Source organism: Ixodes scapularis, unplaced genomic scaffold (genome assembly GCF_016920785.2).
Source record: "Ixodes scapularis isolate PalLabHiFi unplaced genomic scaffold, ASM1692078v2 PGA_scaffold6__148_contigs__length_123643588, whole genome shotgun sequence".
NCBI classification, from domain to species: domain Eukaryota; kingdom Metazoa; phylum Arthropoda; class Arachnida; order Ixodida; family Ixodidae; genus Ixodes; species Ixodes scapularis.
In genome coordinates, this window is record NW_024609881.1 from 3771751 (window position 1) to 3794408 (window position 22658).

General features: G+C 43.5%; 1 protein-coding gene across 1 annotated transcript; it reads right to left on the reverse strand.

The window, feature by feature from the left end:
• Nucleotides 1-2144: 2144 nt before the first annotated feature.
• On the reverse strand, nucleotides 2145-22592 carry LOC8034108 (ribonuclease P protein subunit p40). Its single transcript, XM_002407849.4, has 7 exons — nucleotides 22197-22592; nucleotides 18339-18480; nucleotides 18192-18260; nucleotides 14133-14228; nucleotides 13305-13680; nucleotides 9596-9736; nucleotides 2145-2368 (listed from the first exon to the last, which is right to left on the reverse strand). Exons 1-7 carry the CDS (start codon nucleotides 22308-22310, stop codon nucleotides 2176-2178), a joined length of 1131 nt encoding a protein of 376 aa, XP_002407893.3. The 5' UTR covers nucleotides 22311-22592; the 3' UTR covers nucleotides 2145-2175.
• Between the last annotated feature and the right edge of the window lie 66 nt (nucleotides 22593-22658).

The window sequence follows — 22658 nt, forward strand, 5'->3', positions numbered from 1 at the left end:
CAAGTATTGTGGGGCAATAAAGGACCCACCTTTTAGGTGAGACTAGCTGAAGGTGAAGCAGGAGATCAGCTACTTCTCCCAGATTGTTTCATGGTCCCTCGAATCATTCAATAAAAAACTGGCAACATTTATTTTAGGCATAGTTGATGTTATTACTGCAATAATCAAGATGCACTTAATGTCCTGTCTGCATTTTATGCACACGGGAGCTCTGTACCATTCAATACGTCAACTTTCTTGCAGTAGAACTCAAAATGGTTGATACAAGAACGTCGAGAACTGCCGACGAAGGAATTAACCTTGGCAGCACATCCTTATTCACACCTCTTGGAATAAAGCATTTCTCACGCCAAATACTGGAGGTCAGCTGTGGCCACAGATTGAAGAGCAAGTGTGGCTGGGACTGCTGTCTTGACCAATTGGACAAGAGTCCAGGCCAAATGCAGCACTCATGCCCAATGTACGTCCCATTATGTCCTCTAGTAGACAATCATATTGTGTAAAGCTTTTGACTGTGGCTAGAAAAAAACAACAACTTTGGAGTCGAACAAAAAGACAAGGGAAGGAGACACCTCAATCACTGATAAGTTGTTTATTTCCATTGCTGCTCGTATACCCACGATGCTGTCGCCAATGCCCTTCTTCAAGGAAGCTCCCTTTGTTAAAGGGGCACTGACAGCCCAAAAGTAACATTTTTTTTTGTTGCCTTAAACGATGCAAACTATAGTCATGAATGCGCCAAAAATACAACAATGCAAAAAAAAAAAAAAAAACTTTACGCGAGCGCACGCCTTTGTTTTTTGCGCTTTTCTTTCCCGCTCCTCACCTCCTCGCTTGTTTTGATTTAGGACGTCAAATATCATGAAATTTAGAAGCTTTGTAAGTGACATTTCTATAACATTTAATAACGGCATTCGTAAAACATGTTTTTTAACGCAACTGCAAACACACTACGGCCTCTTATACAATCTTGTGCGCAACAAAGACGAGGACAAAAGCAGAGAAGAGTCCTCGTCTTTGATGCGCACAAGATTGTATAAGATGTCAAACCAACTCGCCCAAACAACCGCACTACGGCCCTTCTTTTTGAAATACCGAAAATCGGAGTCCGGCGTGGTGTCGCCTCCTGGCTTTTTTATCCTTCCTCAAAAAACATGGTGTCGCTCAATGCATGCAGCAGAGGATGATTGGTGAGTCGGGGAGACGGACCAAGTGGTCATTTTAGATGCCCGGTGACCTCTCAGATTTCGTAAAGAAAATCGTCAAATGGTTGAAACTGTGTATCGTAGTTTCAGTAGCGACTCCGCAGGGGCAGCCTTTCATGCATAATTGGCGCGACGCAGCCACTCACGTCGCTCACAAAAGTTCACTGCGCGTTCTCTTTGACCTCACACCGTTTGAAAGAATTTGAGATCACTGAAAGGGTCCTAAAAGAACTACAAACTTGAAAGTCAAGTGTCGTCTGCTCGCAGCGAGATAGGCGTGACGCACGGAGGAAACTGGTTGCTCGCGATACGCCGGCAAACACGACACTTCGGAGGAGTCAGAGAAACTACTCGCAGGACGGCTCAATATTTGACATCACTGTACTGGCGCGGGTCACGCGGGAACTTCTAATTCGGCATTTGTTTGTTTACTTCACAAATATTAAATTCCCAAGTTTCGAATTTTGAGGGTAATGTCCAGGCATCGTTTTCAATTGTTTCGGATAGAAATAAAGAAAAAAGATTTTGACTTGTTCATGTTTTTTCAATGAAGCAAAGAATGGACTCATAAAAGCTGTACCCTGTTGTCGTTTTGTATGTGTGTTTTTTGTGAGAGATGGCTATGCAGCTTATGTGAAAGACATCTGCTGTTCTAAAGGTCATAGCTTTTAAGAGTCTATTCACTGCATCGTTAACGAAGGAAGTGTCCTCAAAGAAGGCCAGTGGCGACAGCATTGTGGGGACATAAGGAGAAAGAAAAATAAGCGAGTTAGCCGAGTTTGAGGTGTTTCCCTCTTGTGTCTTTCTGTTTGATTCCAAAATAGTTTTTGTTTTCTCACCACAGTCTCTGGTTTTACGCAACAAGATTACCTACCTTCAGCTAGCCTGCACACTCACTGTCTCTCCGGTAGGTGACATAGACATAGTAGCACTACGGCCTTGTTACATAGGAAGTGTTGTCTTTATGTCGTCAGGACCGCCGAACCGCGTCTTTTGGCGAACGGAAGGAGCAGTACCGCCCGTCGGGAAGCAGCACTATGCTTGTTTCTGGGGCTCGAGCCAGCAGCTGGCTGTGCTTCTCCGTCAGCGTTCGCGTGGGGTCGTCGTCGAAGCCGTGCACGACGACGCCGCAGAACGGAAACCCCTCCTTCGGCAGGTTTTGCCTGAAAACGAAGGTGCACCAATCAACGATTTTGCTTCACATGAGATGTCAGAAACTGATTTAAGCTGCAGGGGCAAGAAGTTCAAACGTTCGACTAGAAGACGCCTGTGCACAGTGACCCTGGAAGTGTATTTTACGTGGGGGGCTAGCGGTCGAGATAAAGGGGGGGGGAAGAAAATTAAAATAGAAAAAAAAGAAAACCATTACCAAGATATTACTATTTATAGCATGCGTCCATACATTCAATAAGATGGTGACACAATCTGATCAATACTAGTGGCTATATATGGTGGCGTCGATCTACGGTGTCGACGTTAAGCGCACTGGAAAATCGGGTGCCCGCATATATAAAGCTTAGATTTTAAACGAAGGTGTATTTTAATCGTGCATGCATCCCCGTAAAATTTCTCGGCGCAGCTCCGTTCCTGTGAAAAGTTATAACAACACATTCTTCAAAATTCCTAAAAAGGTTTGCCAAAGGTTTGCCACCGGTGGATGCGGTTGTCCTTCGGTGGTAAACCTTCACTGGCAATGCCCCTTTTTATTTCAGCATGTTTATTTTTATGGTCGTCTTTGAAAACTTTCAGCCTTTGCACTCTGGTGAAGAAGGAAGACAAGCGAAGCTGTACTATGGTAGGACGACCTCAAGGACGACTTTTTTTACGACCCCAAAAACGACGCCTAGAGGACGATGTCTAGGACGACCTCAAGGACGACGTTTAAAACAACCTCAGGGACGACCTCGAGGACAACGTCTAGGACGACCTCTAGGATGACCTCGAGGACAACCTCTCCGACAACATCAAGGATGACCTCGAGGAGGACTTCTAAGAGAACATCTAGGACGACGCCCAGAAAAATTCAGCCTTTCCACTCTGGTGAAAACCAGGGTGGAAAGGCTGGAAAGGTTGCCGCCATCTATGAGTGAGGCCGGTGGTTGTCGCGGTCGCTCATAGATGGCGGTAGCTGTCCAGAGTTTTGTGTTGACATATCTTTGTGGGGGACATGATCCTGGGAAAACTAGCCCTTAACAGTTCCGCTGTAAAAAAGGGTAACAGTCTGGACGCATAATAGGGTGCCCGCCTGAACGTAGCAGGCTGGCTCGCCAAGAACCGAATGGTGTTTCGAAAACTAGATGCAGAAATACAGGTGAGAATGCTGCGATTCGTTGATGTCTCCAACGGCCACCGTGATAGTGGCACTTCAACTCCTCTTGTCTTGGGAGCTGGGATACTTCATTCCTTCAACTTGCTACATCTGAAGGCAGTGCCTCGTTCAAGAGGGGCTTTCGTCTCACGCAGACCATCTCCACGCCTCACGCTTCGGCTCTCCCCACGGAAGCAATTACCTGATCCTTGCGATTGCTCAGACTGCCAAAACAACAAAAACAGCGAAAGCGCGGCTGCAAGAAAAAAAAAGCTAGAAGAAATCCTTGTGTTTTTTGGGAAATGTCCCTGCTCAAAATAGAAGCAAAACGAAGAAGCCAGCTGGCTGGGTGGACAGAAACAGCTGGCTGCGTGTTCCCCCGCATGGCCGAACTGTGAGTGCCGTATCATTTTGTCGAAACTCGTTTCATAGAATTACCCAGTGGACCAAGATGGCCCAGTAGACCAAGATGGCGGTATCAAGAAGGTGATTATTGGAACGGTCCATAATACCATAAGTAACAGAACCTTTCTTTATGGGACAAGACAGCAATACAAAACAATGCTTGTTTTATCACGAGATACAAAACCTTTTTTCCTGTTGTATGGCACATTTTTGCAAAGCGAACAATGAGACTTTTTAATGCGAAAGCATTAACTGGGTCCCATGGAGCGAGCCGACGTTATCAGTTTGAAGCGCGAAAATGGCACCTAGTTTCCCTGATCCCAAAAATCCCATTGGCTGGCGCGCTGACGAGGCTCCCATTGGCCGCTGTGCGCGTCAGTTTCATTGACTGCCGCCAGATAGTGCTGCATGTCCGTGCCGCCAGTGCCGATAAAACTAACCGCTGCAACCCCATGCCACTACGGGCCCCGCGCCGGTTAAAACGGACACATTGGTGCGCGCTCGAAGGCTTCTGCTCGTCTCGTCGCCTCTAACATCCACGTCGTCGGCGGTGCTTCTGCTGGTCTCGACGCCGACGAACACGGCGCCGCCTCTAGCTCTACATCGTCGGACATTCATGCATTCGTATTCACAACTCATAACAAGTGCTTAGGTTTCTTCCAACCTTTGTCGGATCAATACAGCGTAGAACCATAAAATTTTGTCAATAAAAACCTAATGCTTCACGCGTGGAACGGATACTCTGTACGCGGGTGAAGTTTGAGCGTAACATCAACTCCTTATTTTTGAATGTCCGAGTCACACAGAATTTAGAAAGCTGTTTCATGCTTTCTACCGTGGATTTCTCCCGGTATATGCAACCGAGCTCGGTGTCCTAGATCTAATTGCTCAGAAAGCCTGTGCCACCTGAAATTCCCAAAGCCAGAGCAGAAAACAGTTGCGCTACACTAATTCTGCATAGTTTGAGAATGGCTAGCACTCCAACAGACACTTCTGAAAAAGTATTTCCTCCAGTGTCACAAATGGGGGACGCACTGTACACCTTAATGTATATATCGTAAAATAACAGGCAAGCGCCCACTCAAAATTGAGATAACTGCGAAAAAATGGGGGATGGGTGCTTACCCGGTCATCAATTTTACATATCAATGTAGTACTGTGCATATTTTCTCAGATCTTACGCATTTGGGAATGGGCACTTGGTGTGGAATGGGCGGATGCGCGGTATTCTAGGGTACTTCCCGATTCACAAGGAGAAACCACAAATGTGTTTTAATTTACCACTCACAAAAAACATGCTTCCTCTGCAAACCAAGTGTCCTCTGGGATCAAGTTCATAAGTTTCAGCTTTGAAACAGCCACCATGTCATGTGCAACACGTTTAAAGCTAATTGGCAAGTGGAATAGTTTTTTTAAAAGGGTCTGTAGAGTCAGCTGGAGATTCAAACAAAAAGCACAAACCCACCATTATTTTTGTGTTTGTGCAAATGACAAATAATGCCAAACGTATGATAGGTTTCCTAAATCTACACTTCCTGTCAGTTTCCTAATCTCTTCAACAACTTCTCTACAAATCGCTCGCTTGTTCCAAGCTGGAATAAGCTGGTCGTAGATATGGGTTGTTTCCCGGACTTCGACGGGCACCTTGGCGTGTCTGTAGTCGGGGGCCGGGGGACCGTGGCACACTGCTGGTTGCTGGAGGGCTCGTGGTTATTGCACTCACTGAGATGGTTTACAATTTCAGTGAGTGCAATAATCGTTACCCAGACTAGGCTGAGACAACAGTTGTTAGCAAAGAAAAATATCCATTCAAGAGGGTTATCAAGAAGACAATTAGGATTACGAGCGCCGGAAATTGTATTAGTAGTCCTTCTTTGACTTAGGTTGAGGAGACACAGACGTTCTTGTCTTTCTAGTCTATTTTCTTTGTCCAGTGGGATGATTTCTTTATTTTCGTTTATCACGAAATTGTACCAAACCGTTGTTTCGGAACTAAGGTTTGTTTTGGACGATGAGACACCGCCATTTTTGAAGGTCTAGCGTTGATGAATTCACCGGACACTTAAGACTGCAGTCGTGCACTTGTCTTTTTGTTTGAGACCTTCAAATGTAATGCCTGCCGATGACCGGGGGTTGTGCTTGTGATATGTGAAGAGAAGAAGGAAGACTGTGTCAAATTAAATTATTGTTGTGCTGGTTCTGAGACAATGTTGTTCTTGTCCTTTTTAGCTCCTCGTCTCTGAGTTTTTCTACTATAATAAATTTGGCAAATCATTGAAATGATAGATTTCCTAAAATGAAAGTTGCTGCAAAAAAGTGAAACTGAGAAAAACCTATGTATTGTCTTGACAAATGCCCCACCCCTAAAAGATAACCTACCCTAATTTTTGGCATGATTCGCCATTTATTTTTTCGGAAACACCGAGATGCTTTACTTTTAGTAATTGTGGAACCCTGACCAATGGTAACCTCAGCAGAGATAAGTCACTTAGCCGCGGCGGGAGATAAGCAAACATTGTGGGAAGGACAGTCGTCTTTGGTTCATCCCTGCGATCACAAGCCTTTACAGATCACAAAATTGAGAACGACCACTTTTTCAACTTTTTTTTATCGCATACCGAAAGTTAGTCAAAGCCATATTTTCACCCGATTTGCCTTCAAATTTAGGCGGGCTATCTCTCTGGATATTACAGTATTTGAAGTTTCCACACCACTACACTTGATTTCACCGGTGGCGGTGGTAGCAACTAAAAGGAGCCTTCCACGCCCACCCGGCCTCCTGCATGCCTTTGCTGAGTTTCGAGCTTTGAACGCTTTCTTTGAGTGTCATTTTGTTGTCGGCGTGTGGACACTGTGAAACGAGCGAGGAATTGGATATGCTTGCAATACACGAACCAGCGTCAGATATTGGGGTGGGGCAAGAATCGTCAAGAAACAAAGCAAGCAAGCCCACGTGACTTTCTATAAACGAATGTCAATTTTAGTTTCAGTTTCCCATTCAATTAGGAGGGGCTTTCCGATTCTCGTCCATGTGCACAGTCTTTTCCATATGAAAGCTGGACTTCTATGGTGTTCTTGCCAAAAATAGTGTTTACTCACAAACAAGGATATTTAATGCATTGAAACTGCAAAGAAATGCCATGGAGCCCAAGGCAAAGAAACGTCCCTCGGTTGTGACAATGCCATGGAGCCCAATGCAGAATACGAAACCTGGATTGAATTGTGATGCCTAAGCTAAATGAATGGACGGAGGCCAACGGTTGTACCCTATATAACGGGCAGTAGCTTGCGCCACCTAGCCTAGAAACTGAAAACCAAAAGTAAGATTCCTCCCTTCGCCCTTCTAAGCCAATTTGGTTCCCCCTCTGCAAGTTTGCAACTATCACCACACAGTGTGGGATACCGGCAGGATGACCTTTGAGGGATCGGGCAAAGAAACTAAAAAACATCACCCAATTGCCTCTTCCCCCCAGGCAAGGGAGTCCCAATTTTCCTCTGTCCCGCCTGTCCCCAGCTGTGCTAGTTAGTTGTACGCCATTCAATTCCCCCTAGATAATTTCCACCAGTCTTCCAATCACCTATTTGTTATTAAAATGCACCTATCCATTCTTCCATTCTTGTCTGCAAACACCAGCGCTCTGGCTAAATCTGTTTCCCCCTCCGGGAGTGCGGGAGAAAGCCTTGTGCACATCAAGGACGACTAACTTGCAACTGGGTTGCTACGGTTGCCAGATAAAAACAGAAACTTCCAAAAGAACGACCCATTCACAGATAAACGCTTTGGCGCAGTTTCGTGCCATTTTTCCCCTTGAGAGCAGCAAGAAGCAGGACAGTGAGAATTTATCAAAATGGCGCAAATGGTGCAGCTGAACCACCCTGTGTTTACTTCCTACTTAACTAATTACCACCGCACTGCCAGCATAATATCCATGAAATCAAGTTTGAACCTGTTCTCTCTTGCACCAGGTCAGGAGCAATCTCATTTGTGTTTGTCTAGTAAAACCTCTTTTGGGTGACAAGCCACTGCAGCACCTTCTTTCTATGTATCGTAACATTGCAATCACCAACACAAAATGTGCATACACCCTTGAAAAATATGTTTCCCAGTTTCTTCATACACCAAACCACACACATATTTATGAATTCGCTTTCTAACATCTGCGGTAAAAAAAAAAAATTGTTAAAAGATGCACAGTGCAAAAAAGGATGAGAAGCAAAGAGAGACGTAAGCATCCTTTTACATTGTATGTCTTCTAACAGTATCTATTACTAGCTTGCCCGAGCCTCCATTTTAAAAACTACCTTAACAATCGGTATCAATATTTTAGCATTTTTTAAGAAGCATGCATATTTGCATTTCTAGGATTTGTTATTTTTTTAGTTTGACCATTATACTTTCTAACAGGCTTAAGCTGAGCTTAATGGTTCATACTTCACATATTACCAGCTGAACTAGAATAAACATATGCACAAAGACATTATACTTTGTATCCAACTCCCCCATAATGCCATCGGGCCCTAAAGAAACTAATATAAATGAATACCAGACAGCGCAATCCCCTTATAACGATAATGAGAAATCCCGAAAATGCAATCGTTATAAGCGATTATCGTTGTATCTGGACTGGATACACAACGCAAAAAGGCATGGTCCTCTAGAAACTGACGGTTATAAGTGGTACATCGTTGTATGTGGTATCATTATATGTGTGTTGCACTGCAGTATATCCAGCCAGCTTTAGAAACAGATCTGTGAAAGGTTGCGTAACAAAAATGAACTCGGTACTCGCAATACGAGAGACAATCCTATAGCCAGTGATAGGCAAAGAACTGCCTACGGCACGCGTTTGTTGCTTTCTGCCAGGTGTTGGCTGTGCATGCAACAAAGTGTCACCAAAAGAAGAAAGCTTGTGCTCAGGTATAGTTAAATGACCCTCCCCCTCAATAGTTAACATGGACCTTCTCGAACAGCTACCGTCTTGCAAACCCAGCTCCGTGATTAGCCAAGGGACATTTTAAAAAGAACACTAAAGAATATAGTGATGCTCAAAATAGGACAACCTCAAGCCAGAGACAAACATAGCCAGCACCATGCAGCTTATTCAATGTATCACTTCCAAACGGTACTTCTGCAGGTCCATATTTTGCAAAGATGGGCACCACAAAACTAACCTGCATATAGTATGACCTTTCCATATTAACCCCCAGGTTTTAGACAATGAACTCCCCAAAAAACATTTTTTTTTTACTGCCTGACTACGAAATGAAATATGAAATTTATGTCCCCATATACATCCCCCAAAAAAACAAGATAATTAGCAAAATATTTAGGTCAGAAGACTTATTTTGAGTTAGGACCGATTTCGAAACATGATTTTATTTCTAGAATTCAACCTCGAAAAAGAAGCAGCTTTCAGAACTGCTCAAATAAGTCTCAAAAGGCAAATACAGTCTAAGCTCGTTATAACAGACCTTGATTTTGACCAAGATTTCGGTCTGTTGTAAGACAAGTATGTTGTATGCAGATACGAAGTTGAGTCAATAGTATGGAGAGAAAAACCAACCGAACTTCACAAATCAGTATGTTATATCCAAATGTCTGTTGTAACAAGGTCTGTTGTAACGAGCAGAGACTGTATTAAGCTAATGCTTTTTTTAGGGGGGCATGAATACATACCGAAGCACATCAAGAAGTTGCTGAACGCATGTGCGCGAGAAGAAGCCCGACCACTGTCCGACGTACAGCTGTCCCATCTCCTCGCTGGGTTCCGGGCAACTGTAGGAGCTGACAAACTCCTCAGCATCCTCGCTGGATGGCCTGTGAGGTCCCCAAATTCCATTACGAGCCCAAACAAAGTGACGCAAGGCTGTGTGTAGTAGGCGCAGCCATAGAGTAGTAGACCATCCAAACCAGTCAGTTCTGACATAAAATAGAGTGTCAAAACTACTCGGGCAAACCATAGAGCAGTAACGCAATGAAAGTTATTTTGGCACACATTCATAGGTAGTGCAGGCGCTTCCACTCCCACAGCTGATGTGCTCTAAAAACCAAAGGGCTGTTACTGCTGCCCTCAGTTCCCTAAGACAGATAGCAAGTCTACCTAACACGGTTCTTCGCATATGAGGGAGGGAGTGATCGTGTGTTCGACGAACGCAGCAAAGCTCCGCCCCTGCAGCTGTTCTTTGCTCTTCGACGGTGGTAGCAATGGAGAGCAGATGGCATCTAGGCCGAAATTTGCTCATTTGTTGGAGCACGCTGACACTTGTTTGTCAACAAAAAAACAATGTTCCCTTCTAAGTATTTTGTCTCCCCTTTCTCAAAGACAAAGTCCACGTTCGTAAAGAACCAGTGGAATTCCAAAAGCTGTAAAAAAAAGGCAAGACAGCCATTGCTACTACTAGCAGATGATGCTGGCATTTGGCGTCCAGACGTTTACCTTGATGCCACTGGTTCTTTTGTGCAAGGAGCAGATGAGGCTCTTGCTCGCTCCCACTAGACGGATAGAGTCAGTAGAGGCAAAGGAAGCTAGCTTTTGAGTATATACTTACTATCCTTGCAATCGAAGCTCGGCGCACTGGCATCACTGTACCCGCTGTGCAAGAGCAGACAAACTTGCTCATTGCATATGGACCTTTTGCCGAATCACCCAAGGACAAGGGGGAAGGCTGGGAACGTGGGTATTCATTCTGCGTGTGCTTGCCTTATCAGTATAAAACATTTGAAGTAAATAATCGAAATAAGGCATTGACTAATGCATGTGCAAAGTGCAATTTGCTTTTGAAAAGCTTCTGCAGATGCCAGCATATGCAGCATGTGTCACTATCACTATACTTTCGGCATGCTCCCTGTGGCTTGGGTAATTTAGGAAAAGGTCCCTAGTATATCTTAAGATGGAGCAGTCAACTACGGTATGTCTACCCAAACATAGGGTAAGTTTCTAACAAATAGACTTGCGCACCAGCCTCCATGTTAGAAACATGTGAAGTTTTTTTTTTTTCCACACTTATAAAAGAAGTTTAGTGACTATTCAGACAACACCAGTAATGCTTAGACACGGTTAGAGATGTGCACAAAAAGAAAAGGACTGAGAAGAAAAGAAGGAGTGAGAAGAAAAAGCCTGGTCGTGTACATCATCCTTAGAAGAAACCAAGATAACAGGCAAATATCATGACAAACACACCTGGAAAATCGTAGCAGCATTTAACATCCATAGTTCGGGCGATCGATGCGTCAGAAAGCCGTCTGTGTCTTTAACAAAGAAGGAAATGGCTTTTTTAAAATTCTTTTCACCTGGCTGAATCTGAGTGCCCCCATCGAGCTCGTGTGCCCGTTCCTGTATGGTTTCCGCTGCCAGTTGTACTTCTTTCTTTCCTTCTTTCTTAATTAATTCTAATACATGTGAGTTGAAAGAGTGTGCTTGTCTGTTGGTTACGTGTCTCTCTTCTCAGTCCTTGTCTTTTGGTTGCATCTTTATCCATGTGGGGACACTACCTGGGAATGTCAACTTTCAAACCACTCACTCAATCGGTGTATGTTTGCAGGTGGTGTTTGTAGCCATATAGAAGGAGGGCATGCGAAATTTCAGCCCTGCGAACCGATTTTATGAGGTACTGTACCCCCAGAACGAAGTAAAGCATGCAATCTGCTCAATGAATCTATAGTTGAGAAATGGTGTGGATAACCAGATATTCTTCTGGTGGAATGCATACTGGAACACCTGTTGCCAGTTACTATAAAAATAAATTTCAGAAAATATAAATTTTTTAAGTAAAAAAAAAGTTATATATATATATATTTTTTTTTTCCTTAAGTAGTGTCTTTTCTTAATCAATAGCAACACACCCAACTGACCACCCTACTACAGTAGTGTTTAGACGTGAAAAGAGGGGCCTTCACTGCTGCTATAAACTTGGCACTTGCCAGCTTCCAACTTTCCTAAACAGAGCTTAACTTTTAACTTCTGCATTTCTGTGTTAGAAATTAAACAGAGTTTAATTTCTAACACAATGGAAGAGACTAGGTGGGGTAGGCAATGAAGATGAGTTCATCAAAATGCATTTGAATTCATACACACAGTAGAAAAAAAAGAAGGGAAAACATGTTGGAAAGATGAACGGCTGCGATCCTGTATTTTCATGGAATTTCACATTACTTGAAGGCATGTGCTAAGCAGTTTGGAGTGGAAACTGTTTCCAGTTCTGATTTCAGGCTGAGTAGACTATGTGGAGGACTTAAAAGAAAGTGAAAAAAACCTGGACGAGGAAGAGACACATACAACATGGACTGGCGCTAACTTTCAACTAATTTGATTGAGGCAAATCCCAATGAACCCCACTAGCCCAATTCAAAGTTTTAATTGTCTAGACTAACTTTTTTTGAAACGGGAGTGCATGAGTGTAGGAAAGTTCACCGAGAAAAATTGATCCCTTGCAAGAATAGTGTAGTGTACGAAATTCCGATGGCATATGGTTTTGCATTAGAAGGCCAAACTTTGAGGTGTATTAATGATAGATTGACAGAACACAGGAGAAATGTAAGGATTAATGCAACCAATTCGGAAATAGCAAAGCAGCAGATAAATGATTGTAATAACTGCACTGCTTTGCGGTCAGGAACGGGAATAATACACAGAGAAGTGAATGACAGTAAAAGACTAGTAAGGGAAATCGTTTGAATAAAATCGATGGCAACTGTACCAGTCAGCCTTCGTTGCAGCTGGGGTACAATGCCAACGCATTTTTGAGACTGTAAACAATTGTGTATGTCTGTGTGTGCGTGTTCTTTTTTCAATTTTTTTGAAGAGGAAGCGCAACAGCGTTTTGTTAATGTAAATCCAGAGTGTTCTTGTTTTTTAAGTTGGTGTTTCAAATTGGTATAGTCAGAGGTTTCTTTCCAGTTCTACTATTTTTTTTTTTAGGGCGTTGGTGTTCGTATTTATGGTTGGGTCAATGTTGTTAGCAGGTGTAATGTCAAATGTTCCACAAAACAAACTTTTTTTATAAAAGTGGTGGGTTTGTTTAAGTTGGAAAAGTTTGTCCTGGCTGTTATCCTTTAGAAAGGGCATCCCTTTGTCCTGTTCTGGTAGTTCCTTTATCTGTCTTGGTGTATTGTGTCCTAGCAAAGGGCAAGTTGTGCGGTTGGTGACCCTGTGACTGTGTGTATATATGGGGGTTGGACAGAATAAATCTTTTAGCTGCGTTAGAGACGTCTCTTCTTCCCTGTTTCTGTCCCCTCTACGTTTAAGTTTCGATTTCATATCCTAGTGACGGGTTAAGTTGCAACAAGGTACACAAAGTTGCCTCCTTCACAAGAACAGCCCACCAGTCAATGTCTCACTTGTTTTCCTATCTAGAAAAAATGTTTAGAGCTACAAAGGCAGACCAACCTGCAATCTACGCCGCAGACGACAGCTCCCAGCCACTCTTGGACTCGAAGCAGTGTTTCGTCGTCTGCTAACTTGTCTGTTGTCTTGCCGTCAGCAACCGCGTCATCCGACAAAATGGCAGCCATCTTGGGTACAGGGAGCGAGAACTGCTGAGCGAAGGCGTAAGCGGGCTCGCAGCGGTCGACGGAGTAGCCCCTCTTTCGGAAGTACTCTCCCACCGAGAGCGGCGAGACGCTCCCAGACTCCGAGGGCGGCTGCCAGACGAAAGCGACGTCACAGACTAAGTCCGCTTCCCCTCTTGTCAGTGCCTGCACCACCCTTTCATAATTCTTTTTTCCGGGGTAGAAACAGTCCCTGACGAGGTCGATGGTAGACTCTGGCAAAGAAAAGAATGCAAAATGGTATTTTAGTACGGTGCCTGGACATGTTTCCGACTGATGTGTTTACGATGTCCTCATTTTTGGTTCCTTAATTTTTATTAGACATCACAAGAGAGTCACGGTCTTGCCTGCCAATGGCAGGGGGAAGTGCGGCAGATGCCTCTTCTGCTGCAGGCTGCCCTCTAGCTTGACACTCCATGGAAACCGAAGCAACCAGGACACGACGACGGAAGTGACTTTCATTTACTCTTTGTTTTTTGAGGTAACTCGTACGGCAATCCATGAGGATTGCGACACCCAGCAGTGTGGCTCCCGCAACATAATCTGTTGCCCCTTTGGGGCCCGTTTCAATGCATGAAAAAGATAGAACGGTAAACACGCCGGTCTAAGACGGGTTCCAACCACCATAACGTTAGTGACCGGCGGGCGTTGCAAGCGGCAGACTCACCGTAAACTTTGTGGCTCTTTGAGCTCTTGGCGCGTACCGAGCCTTCAAGGCCCGTTGAGTGGAAGACGTCCTCTTGGGATGTCAGGTGGAGCTTTCCTATTTACAGAAAAACAAATGAATTCCCAGGCATCAATTAGAGCCGCTATTTAGGAGGGACTCTTTACAGTGATGCCCACACAGGGGGCAACGATCGTTTTCAACAATGGGATGAAATCTACGAATGCGATGCATCACGGCACGGTGCACAACGCAAGACACTCTGCATGCCTTTAGAGCTCCTATTCAGTTTACTGCAGCTTCTGTGCCCTAACGCCTATCATCCTACTCAATTTGAGAGGCCATGCGCCAAGGAAAAATAAAAAAAAAATTATTTACGATATTGAAATTTAATTTTTCTTTATAGTGCTTCATCTTCTCTTTATAAATCTGGCGTTAAATTCAATATTGCTTGCTTTTTAGGCTCCCGATGCAATGTACATGCAGAAAAACCATGTTCTTGTGTACATGTGAGGCATGGCAACACGCTTAAGAAAGCCTAGTAAAATAAACTAATTTGCTCCTCTTAAACAACTGAGTGCAATGAACAACAAAAATAATGTGTGTGACACTTCTTCAATTTTAAAATAATTAAAAATAGCAAAAGTGCCATTTTCGAAGGGCTAACAATGTTTCTTAAATTTTTCATAAATATAAAAAAATATACATTCTAACCAAACCTAGATAGTTGTATTAAATATTCTAAAGTGTCAAATTTGGTTGTGAGAGGACCATATTAAAGGGAAACTCTGGTCAATATTTTTTTAATTTGGGATTACAACTGTTTGCAGCTAGAGCAGTATCCCTCAATTACAAGGTATAATTTTTTTCTTCGATATTGTGTGTAGTTATATATAAATATCATGGCCCAAAGTTTGGTTTCGGACGTCTACAGCACAACTGAAACTACCTGTTAGAGGGGTGGCAACACTGATCATCAGCCATACAGCTGTGACGTGACTCCACAAGGGTGCTGCGGAATATGGTGCAACAAACCAACCTCAGCTTCACCGCGACGTGATGTCACAAGGGTGCCGCGCCAGTGTTCCTTGGCCAAAAGCTAACCTGTTTGCCGCCCGCTAAAGAGCAACTGGTCGCGTCTTTAAAATCGGTTTTAGTGGCTTCACTTTGATGTAATATTTCGGCTGTGATCATATTTAGTGCCACTACAGCGATACCAGTTATTTATTTTGGTTTCGTTTCCGACCGAAATTGCCCTTTAAAGGGACGCTGAAGTTGATTCTGAGATTGTCCTTTTGTGGCGACAACTCAATCTAGACGCTCTAAGCATCCCAACAAACCTGAAATTACAATCGTGAGTAGCTTATTTTCTCTTTAAAAGCGTGCTCAAATATCGCGACACTCCCTTTTAGAGAGTGGAATGGTCGACGAAGGGCGCTTGTCGGCGAGTTGCAAGCGATGGCTTTGCCCCCGGGAAAAAAAGAGGAGACTTATCCGAATGTGTACCCATCAGACTTTCTTCAAAACGAGTTATAATAAAATCATTCGGAATCTGTGCGTATTGTAGGGCTTTCATTGGTCCACACAATGTTGTCCGCGAGAAAAAAAGAGTCCACGTGTTTTTCTATTGCCCTGCGATGAATACCGTAAAATCCCGAGAGATAGCCCACCTAACATCAAGAGCAAATTGGCTGAAAATATGGAGTGGGCTAATTATCGGTGTACAATCAAGAAAAGTTTAAAAATTGCTATCTTTAATTGCTATTTTTAGGTGTGTCCCTTCCAAGCTTGTTATGGTGGCGAGGGGCAACGAAGCAAAGATGACTGTACTTCCCAGTCAGCAATGTTCCCTAATATCCCGCCAAAACAAACTAGCCTCATTTATGCCGAGGCCATCACTGATCCCAACACTACTATTACTAGGGGTGGGCTGTCTTTCGGTGTTTTAAAAAATATAGCAAATCAACCAAAAAATAGGGGTGGGCCATCTTTCATGGGTGGGGCATCTCTCGGGATTTTACGGTCGGCGGTTTTCTAACCTAGGAGTTGGTATATGTGGGAAGTAACACATTTTTAACAATAAAAGATCAAAAATGTCCTTTTTCAAAAATGATTTTAGTGCCCCTTTGAGAATAGAAATTCTTGTGCACAAACCATGAAGATGCCTCAAAATTACATAAAAAGATAAACGCGGTTGCGGTATGCAAAGTAATATTTTGTTAACTTTCTATGAGAAATGGAAGCTACGAAAGACTATGAAGGGTAGACGGCTAGGCCTACTTGTCAGTGCAAATGCGATGGCGGGCAACGTCGCAACTTGAAGAACCACGCAGAGAAAAATGGCTCAAATTTATGGCATTCTAGGTTGCTTGGAGGTCTTCAAATGCATATTTGACCAATCTCGTGATTATAAGCGGCACTAATTATTTTTTTATACATCAAATATAAAGATTCAGAAATAATAAAACACAATAAAACCCAACATTACATTTTTTTGCAAATAGTTTTGTTTTTTTTATAAACATTTCCTCTGAAGCCAGTTCTCCAGAACATTATGTACAAGTACATGAATTGCCCATAAAAATTCTTGCAATTGCATTCTTCTTAAATTGCACGAATGGCAAGCTCGGTTGAGCCAAAAGGCCGGCATTCTATATGTTCTGTTGGCAGACCTCAGAAGCTTCATTCCCTGTGGCATTAGCCACGCTACAAATGCGCAGCATCCTCAAATTTACTCAACCTCCCTCGGGAGTAAAATCTTTGTACCGTGGCATTTAAAAAGTGTCCGGCCAACCCCACCTTCACTCGAGGTCTGTTCACTGCCCCATCTTTCTTTCTGCACTACAAACAGCGCTGACTCAGTGATTGGGCCAGCTGTCTCGATTTGTGTCTGACGCTAACGCAGGTCCAATATGGGTCAATGCTCGGCCGTAGATCGACGGAGATTGAGTGCCTTTCTAGTCTAGATGGAGTTGTTTTGGCACTTTCTGTGCTGTCAGGTGACAGACCCCCAGAGCAACTCCCCTCGAGCAGGTTTCGGAATGCAGCAGTGGTGTCACCAAATGGACATCTCCAAAAGTGAAAAATAGTTTGTCTTAACTCAAACTTCTGGTTTTACTTTCAAAGTTGTACTACAACTTTTGTAGATTTTTCCAAAGTAAACAGGTCCTTGCTGGAACTGTAAAGGAGGCAAAGACATCGTCGGGCATCACACATTTAGTTTCTGGTAACTTTCCGGACAACCGGGGAACAACTAAAAAGCAGAAGAAAGTAGTGCCTAATTTCTAACCCTTTAATGGCCAATATTTTTTTTTTTTTTTTTTTCCTTAAGATTAGTTTTAGTGGTTGGTTGTTTTTTTTTACAAAGGGAAAGTACAAAGAGCAAGTCAATGTACAGAATTTTTAAAAGATTATCTAATGGGAGAATGTATAGTAGTTGCAAGCTGCTCAGATCGAGAAGCATAAAATGAAAACGTGTAAAAACCTAAGGTTGTCGCATTTCTTCCATACAGTTAAATTTTGGCGAGTCTGATTCCATCACATTCTCAGTCTCAAACTCCGAACCGGAGGAACTTTACAGAGCCTCTTTATTGGATGGTAAGCTCTCGTCCTCCTTATTTAATTCCGAGGGGCATCGAGTCTGAATCGAAAGAGCCATCGCTCCGATAGCCACTATCCCTTGAAGAACTAACACGTGAAGTGGCCACTTCGAGCGTATCACTTGTGCGGAGAGTCACATTTCGCAGCTATAAAGGCCCCAGCAAAGCGAAACATGGTGCAAACATAACAACTATAGTTCCCCAAGATATAAGACATCACCACCTCCCAGGGTGCATGCAGCTTTAGTTCCCGCTCAGGCGGGAGCTAAAACTGTGTTATCTCCGACATACAGGTTCAGCGGCAACCCTGAAAGGGCTAGGCAACTCCAGCAAACAGGAAAATACTAACCACTGTTACTAAGGGGCAACACCCAACATTGCAGAAAAGTCTATTAGCTTGTTATAGATTACAAGGTGAATGCCTGGTACTAGCTGGAGAGCTACAAGAAATGTTTTTCAGTACCATCGGGCGTAACGGCAACGCACTGGCCAGTCGACAAGTCCGTGTTCACGGAGAGTCCAAACAAGCTTCCTGCAAGTTAGAGAAAGAACATTGATGTAGTGAACGACATGGATTGCATCGAACTCCGGTAATGTAGCAAGCGCCAACCTCGCTTGACAAAGGCCACCAGAAAATCCCAGGCAACGAGCTCCTTCAAGCTCAGGCTCCGCACAACCTGGTACTGCTGTGCCAAGAACAGGTTCCTCACATAGTCTGGCAGTCTGTATGCATTCGGAATGCACACCTGCAACTGAAAATCACGAAAACTGGCATAAAATATGGGTTGCACGAAAGGAACATTTAGATATGGGTTGTACAGTGTTTACACATGGTGTGAATCCGTGGCAAGTTCGCACTTCATCAAGGACCTGCTCATAACCTCAATCATCATAAGTGATGAAACGATTGATGATAAGACGAAATGGACCGACTTGACTTAATGAAAATAGAGACATCATCAGTGATGCCAAGGTGGCACGAATGAGAGGACACAACCTGTAGTACAAGCTAAGGAGGTCCACGCACACTTCAGGAAGGACACAGCAGGTGGTGTGGCAGGCCAATGACTCATTACAGATGCACCATGACTCTAAGTGTCTTCGTGGGCCCCACCTTTGTTCAAGCACCAAGGTCGATGCATACTCCAAGTCGAAATTGTTAGTTTTGGTAAGTCGGTGTAGTTTGTTTTATCGTAATGAATTACAATCCTAACATAGATGATATGATTGCTAAAGCCGGTAGGGCGCTCAACTTTATTCAGAAAAATCTAAAGTGCTCAGAAACTGCCTTAAAGAATACTGCCTATCTAACATCTTTCAGGCCGATTTTAGAATATGCCTGTGCCATTGCACCCTGCACAAAAAATTCCGACTGATAAACTGGAAAAAATACAGAATAGAGCTGCTTGGTTTGTCTTGGGGCGGTAAGGGCGGAAGGACAGTGTCCCTAAAAAATGAAATCTTGATGAACAAAATTGCGGTTAAAGTTCTTGTTTTTATTATACTTAATAACAAAACAGGATTCAATAGTGCAACTTATCTGAAAGAACCATATTATGTTTCTCATTGGAATGAACATGTCTCTAAAGTCAGAGAATGCCATGCCAAGACAAACATTTATGCAAATTCATTTTTTGTTAAAACTATTAACAGTGGAACCGGCCATCTGGAGAGAAAGTATCCTCTGCCAATGAAGACTTGTTTTTTTGCAAAACTGTAACTCCCTGCTGCGATGCCTTCGGGCGATGCAGGGTAATCATTGAATAAAGAATAAAGCTTCTGGAACCTATTTTGTACGATTGATGTTCGTATCATCAATCATGATGGGGACCTGCCATAATTGACGATATGAACGCGCCTAGAAACTGCCTGACAAAAAATGTTCGATGAGGCAGTTTTCAAAAATGACGTTCCCTCAATTCTGAACATTAGGATAATCCGATTTACCAGTTGAGCTGTTGGGTTTCAAAAGGGCTTTGCCATCCTCAGTTAGCTGCACCTTTATTATGAATATTATTGTTAATGCGGAAAAAACAATTACAGCAATATTAACAACTATTTGTTCATAAAAACGCCGCCATAATAAGCTTAGTATTTTGTCAGCAACAAAGCTGTAATGGATTTTCTTTTTCACGATCTGATTTTCTTGCAACCCAATACTTTCCCGATTTTCGTTTCTGTCCTTTAATTTTATTGCAAAAGAAATGTGACGTAACTGATGAAAGAAGTCGTAAGTAGAAATAAAGCTCAGTGCATCGATTTGCTCCAAAGACCGCTGCTTTTTGCTCGTGTTAAGTTCAATACAGATCTTTCTTATGTGATGATTCTTTGATTTAAATACAGAACATATGCACACATTGAAAGCATCAAGTGATAAACAAACTATTAAAAAAAACAAAAAAGAAATTGGGATTATTTTTGCGGGAAAGGTTTGATTTAAATCATCCCAGTAAGCCCGGTCTGACATAAATAACGTCATAAGTCATCATGATTTTTATTCTTCACCCTGGCTGTAGCCTTTGTTCCGCTTTTGTGAGCCCATTAAATGTGGGTTACCATATTCAATTCTGACATAGCCAGGATAGAGGAAATGCAACCTTTTTTATTTTCTGTTTGAATGAGGTAAGAATCGAAACCACTGTTTCTTAAACAAATGGTGAAATGCAAAGAATTGCAGCGCTGGGTAAAGTACACCTAAAAAGTACTTGAAATAAAATACAAAGTAAATGAGAAGTTATGTACTTCAAGTAAAATAGTAAGTACCTTGGACACAATGTACTTTAAAGGGGCAGTGACACACCAATGGGTCTTATTTGTTTTATTGTCTAAAACGATGCACACGCAAAAAAAAAAAGGCATTGTAAAAAAAAAATTTTTTACGCGCGCGCGTGCTTTTTTATTTTTGTTCTTATCCTCTCCCGCCTTTAGCCTCCTCGCTTCTTTTGATTCATGATGTCAGGATCATGAAATTTAGAAGCTTTGCAGGTGACATTTCTATAACATTTAATAACGGCAAACGTAAAACATGTTTTTAACGCAATTGCGAACGCACTACGGCCCTTCTTTTTGAAATACCAAAAAAATCGGTAGTTCGTTGCGGTGCCGTCTCCTGGATTTGTATCCTCCCACGGAAAACAGGCGACACCGCTCAAAACCGGTCCGCCGGCGCTCGCTCCTTTCCTCCTTGCTTTGGGTCGCGATGGCAACAGCACGAAGTTGTGAAAGAAAGTGGACTCTCAGGACTCCGCAATATTTGACGTCATTGCACCGGCGCGGATCGCGCAGGAACTTCAAATTCGGCATTTGGAAATTGTTTTTTTACTTTACAAATACTGAATTCCCAAGTTTCGAAATTTGAGGGTAATGTCTTGGCATCGTTTTCAAGATGCCAAGATGCCCCTCCCCCCTTTGTTTTTTAAAAAAAAACATTCTATTGAAATTATTTAATTTTTTTTTTGTCGGGCAACACCTCACGCCTACAAAGTGCGAAGAAACGAAAGCAATAGCTGTAGCACGTTCACGCAATGCAGGTGGAGTGGTGAATGGTGATGTCACATGGGAGGCACTCACTTGATCGAATGACGTTTTAGCGAACGCCCACGTTTCACCAAACGACACTTTAGCGAATAGTCGGACGCCGCGAAGCGGCGTTTTCAGGTGGGCCAAGTGGGTTGATATTTTTGTAATGAGCTGCCGCAGACTGTCGCCGCGAAGCGGCGTAAAGCGCAGCGCGAAGGATGGGTTGACGCGCGCCCCCGTCATTCGCTAAAACGTCCATTCGCTCAAATGTCGCTGTTCGCTAAAATGTCGTTTGCTCTTGTGATATGGACCCATGTCACATACCTGAGGACGTAAGTGCAACGTGGTTAATCCTCATAGCTGTCGTGGTTGGCATCAAGAATGCCACTGACGACTGCCACGAGTGCTCAGCGGTAAGCGCGGTTGAAGTTTCTAAAATCATCGAACATACGGGTAGCAACTGAATGCTGCCAAAGTGGGATTTCACATAACGTCAGTAATGTTTGAAAACAAGTTTCAAGCAGACGACAGGACGACTCTCCCTTCGTCGCGTCGATACTGGTGGGATGCCGGGGCACCCCGCTCTTTCTCGGCGCTGTGCGGCCGACGGGAAAACCCGATTTCACTGGCCTCGCGCCATAAACAAAAAAGTTTTTTTTTTCTCTCTCATTTTTGCGCGCGCGGCGATGACAAATCCCCGCAAAGTGTCGCCCGTGGAACTATCGCTTTGAAATAAATTCTGCTAGTGAAGTGCAAAATGACCGCATGCGCATAGGGTATCCCAGCATACTTCAGTTGCGTGAACGTATTTCAGCGAACGCTCCATTTTTAGATTCGTAGGTGAGCTTTCCTTTGCATCGGACAGTTTTGCGGTGAGCCTTTCTCCGCCGCCCGATGCACCCGCGTATCGCCAGTTTTTCACCGGAAAGCGCTCCGCCGCCGGACTTACAGCATGGGCGAAGTTGAGGCTCCCGAGTGACTTTTCGCTGTCCCACGTGGTGCTTGGAGAGTGCGAGACACACACGTCAACGTCCCAGTACAGGCTCGGAAAATCGGGCCACATATTTACGCCGAAATGTCAACAGCCGACAGAACTTCGCTGGCTGGAGTCTATCATCTGCAAGCCGCCACGGCAGTAATGTCCCGGCGCACTTGGTCTGTATCACCTGCCCACCGACAGTAACATGTTAATTTATTTATGTTTAGGCGACTCGATATTTTGACGATGATTTAAATATCTGCGGCAAACAGCAACAAACACGCGGCACTGCACGTGGACGACCGTGGTGTACATTATTAATAGATCAATAAGTACAACAAACGAGGCACTATTGAACTGGGTGGCATCTCGCGCTACCTATTTAGTGTGTTTTAATTTACCCTTTATCAGTGCTTTGACCAATGAAAACTG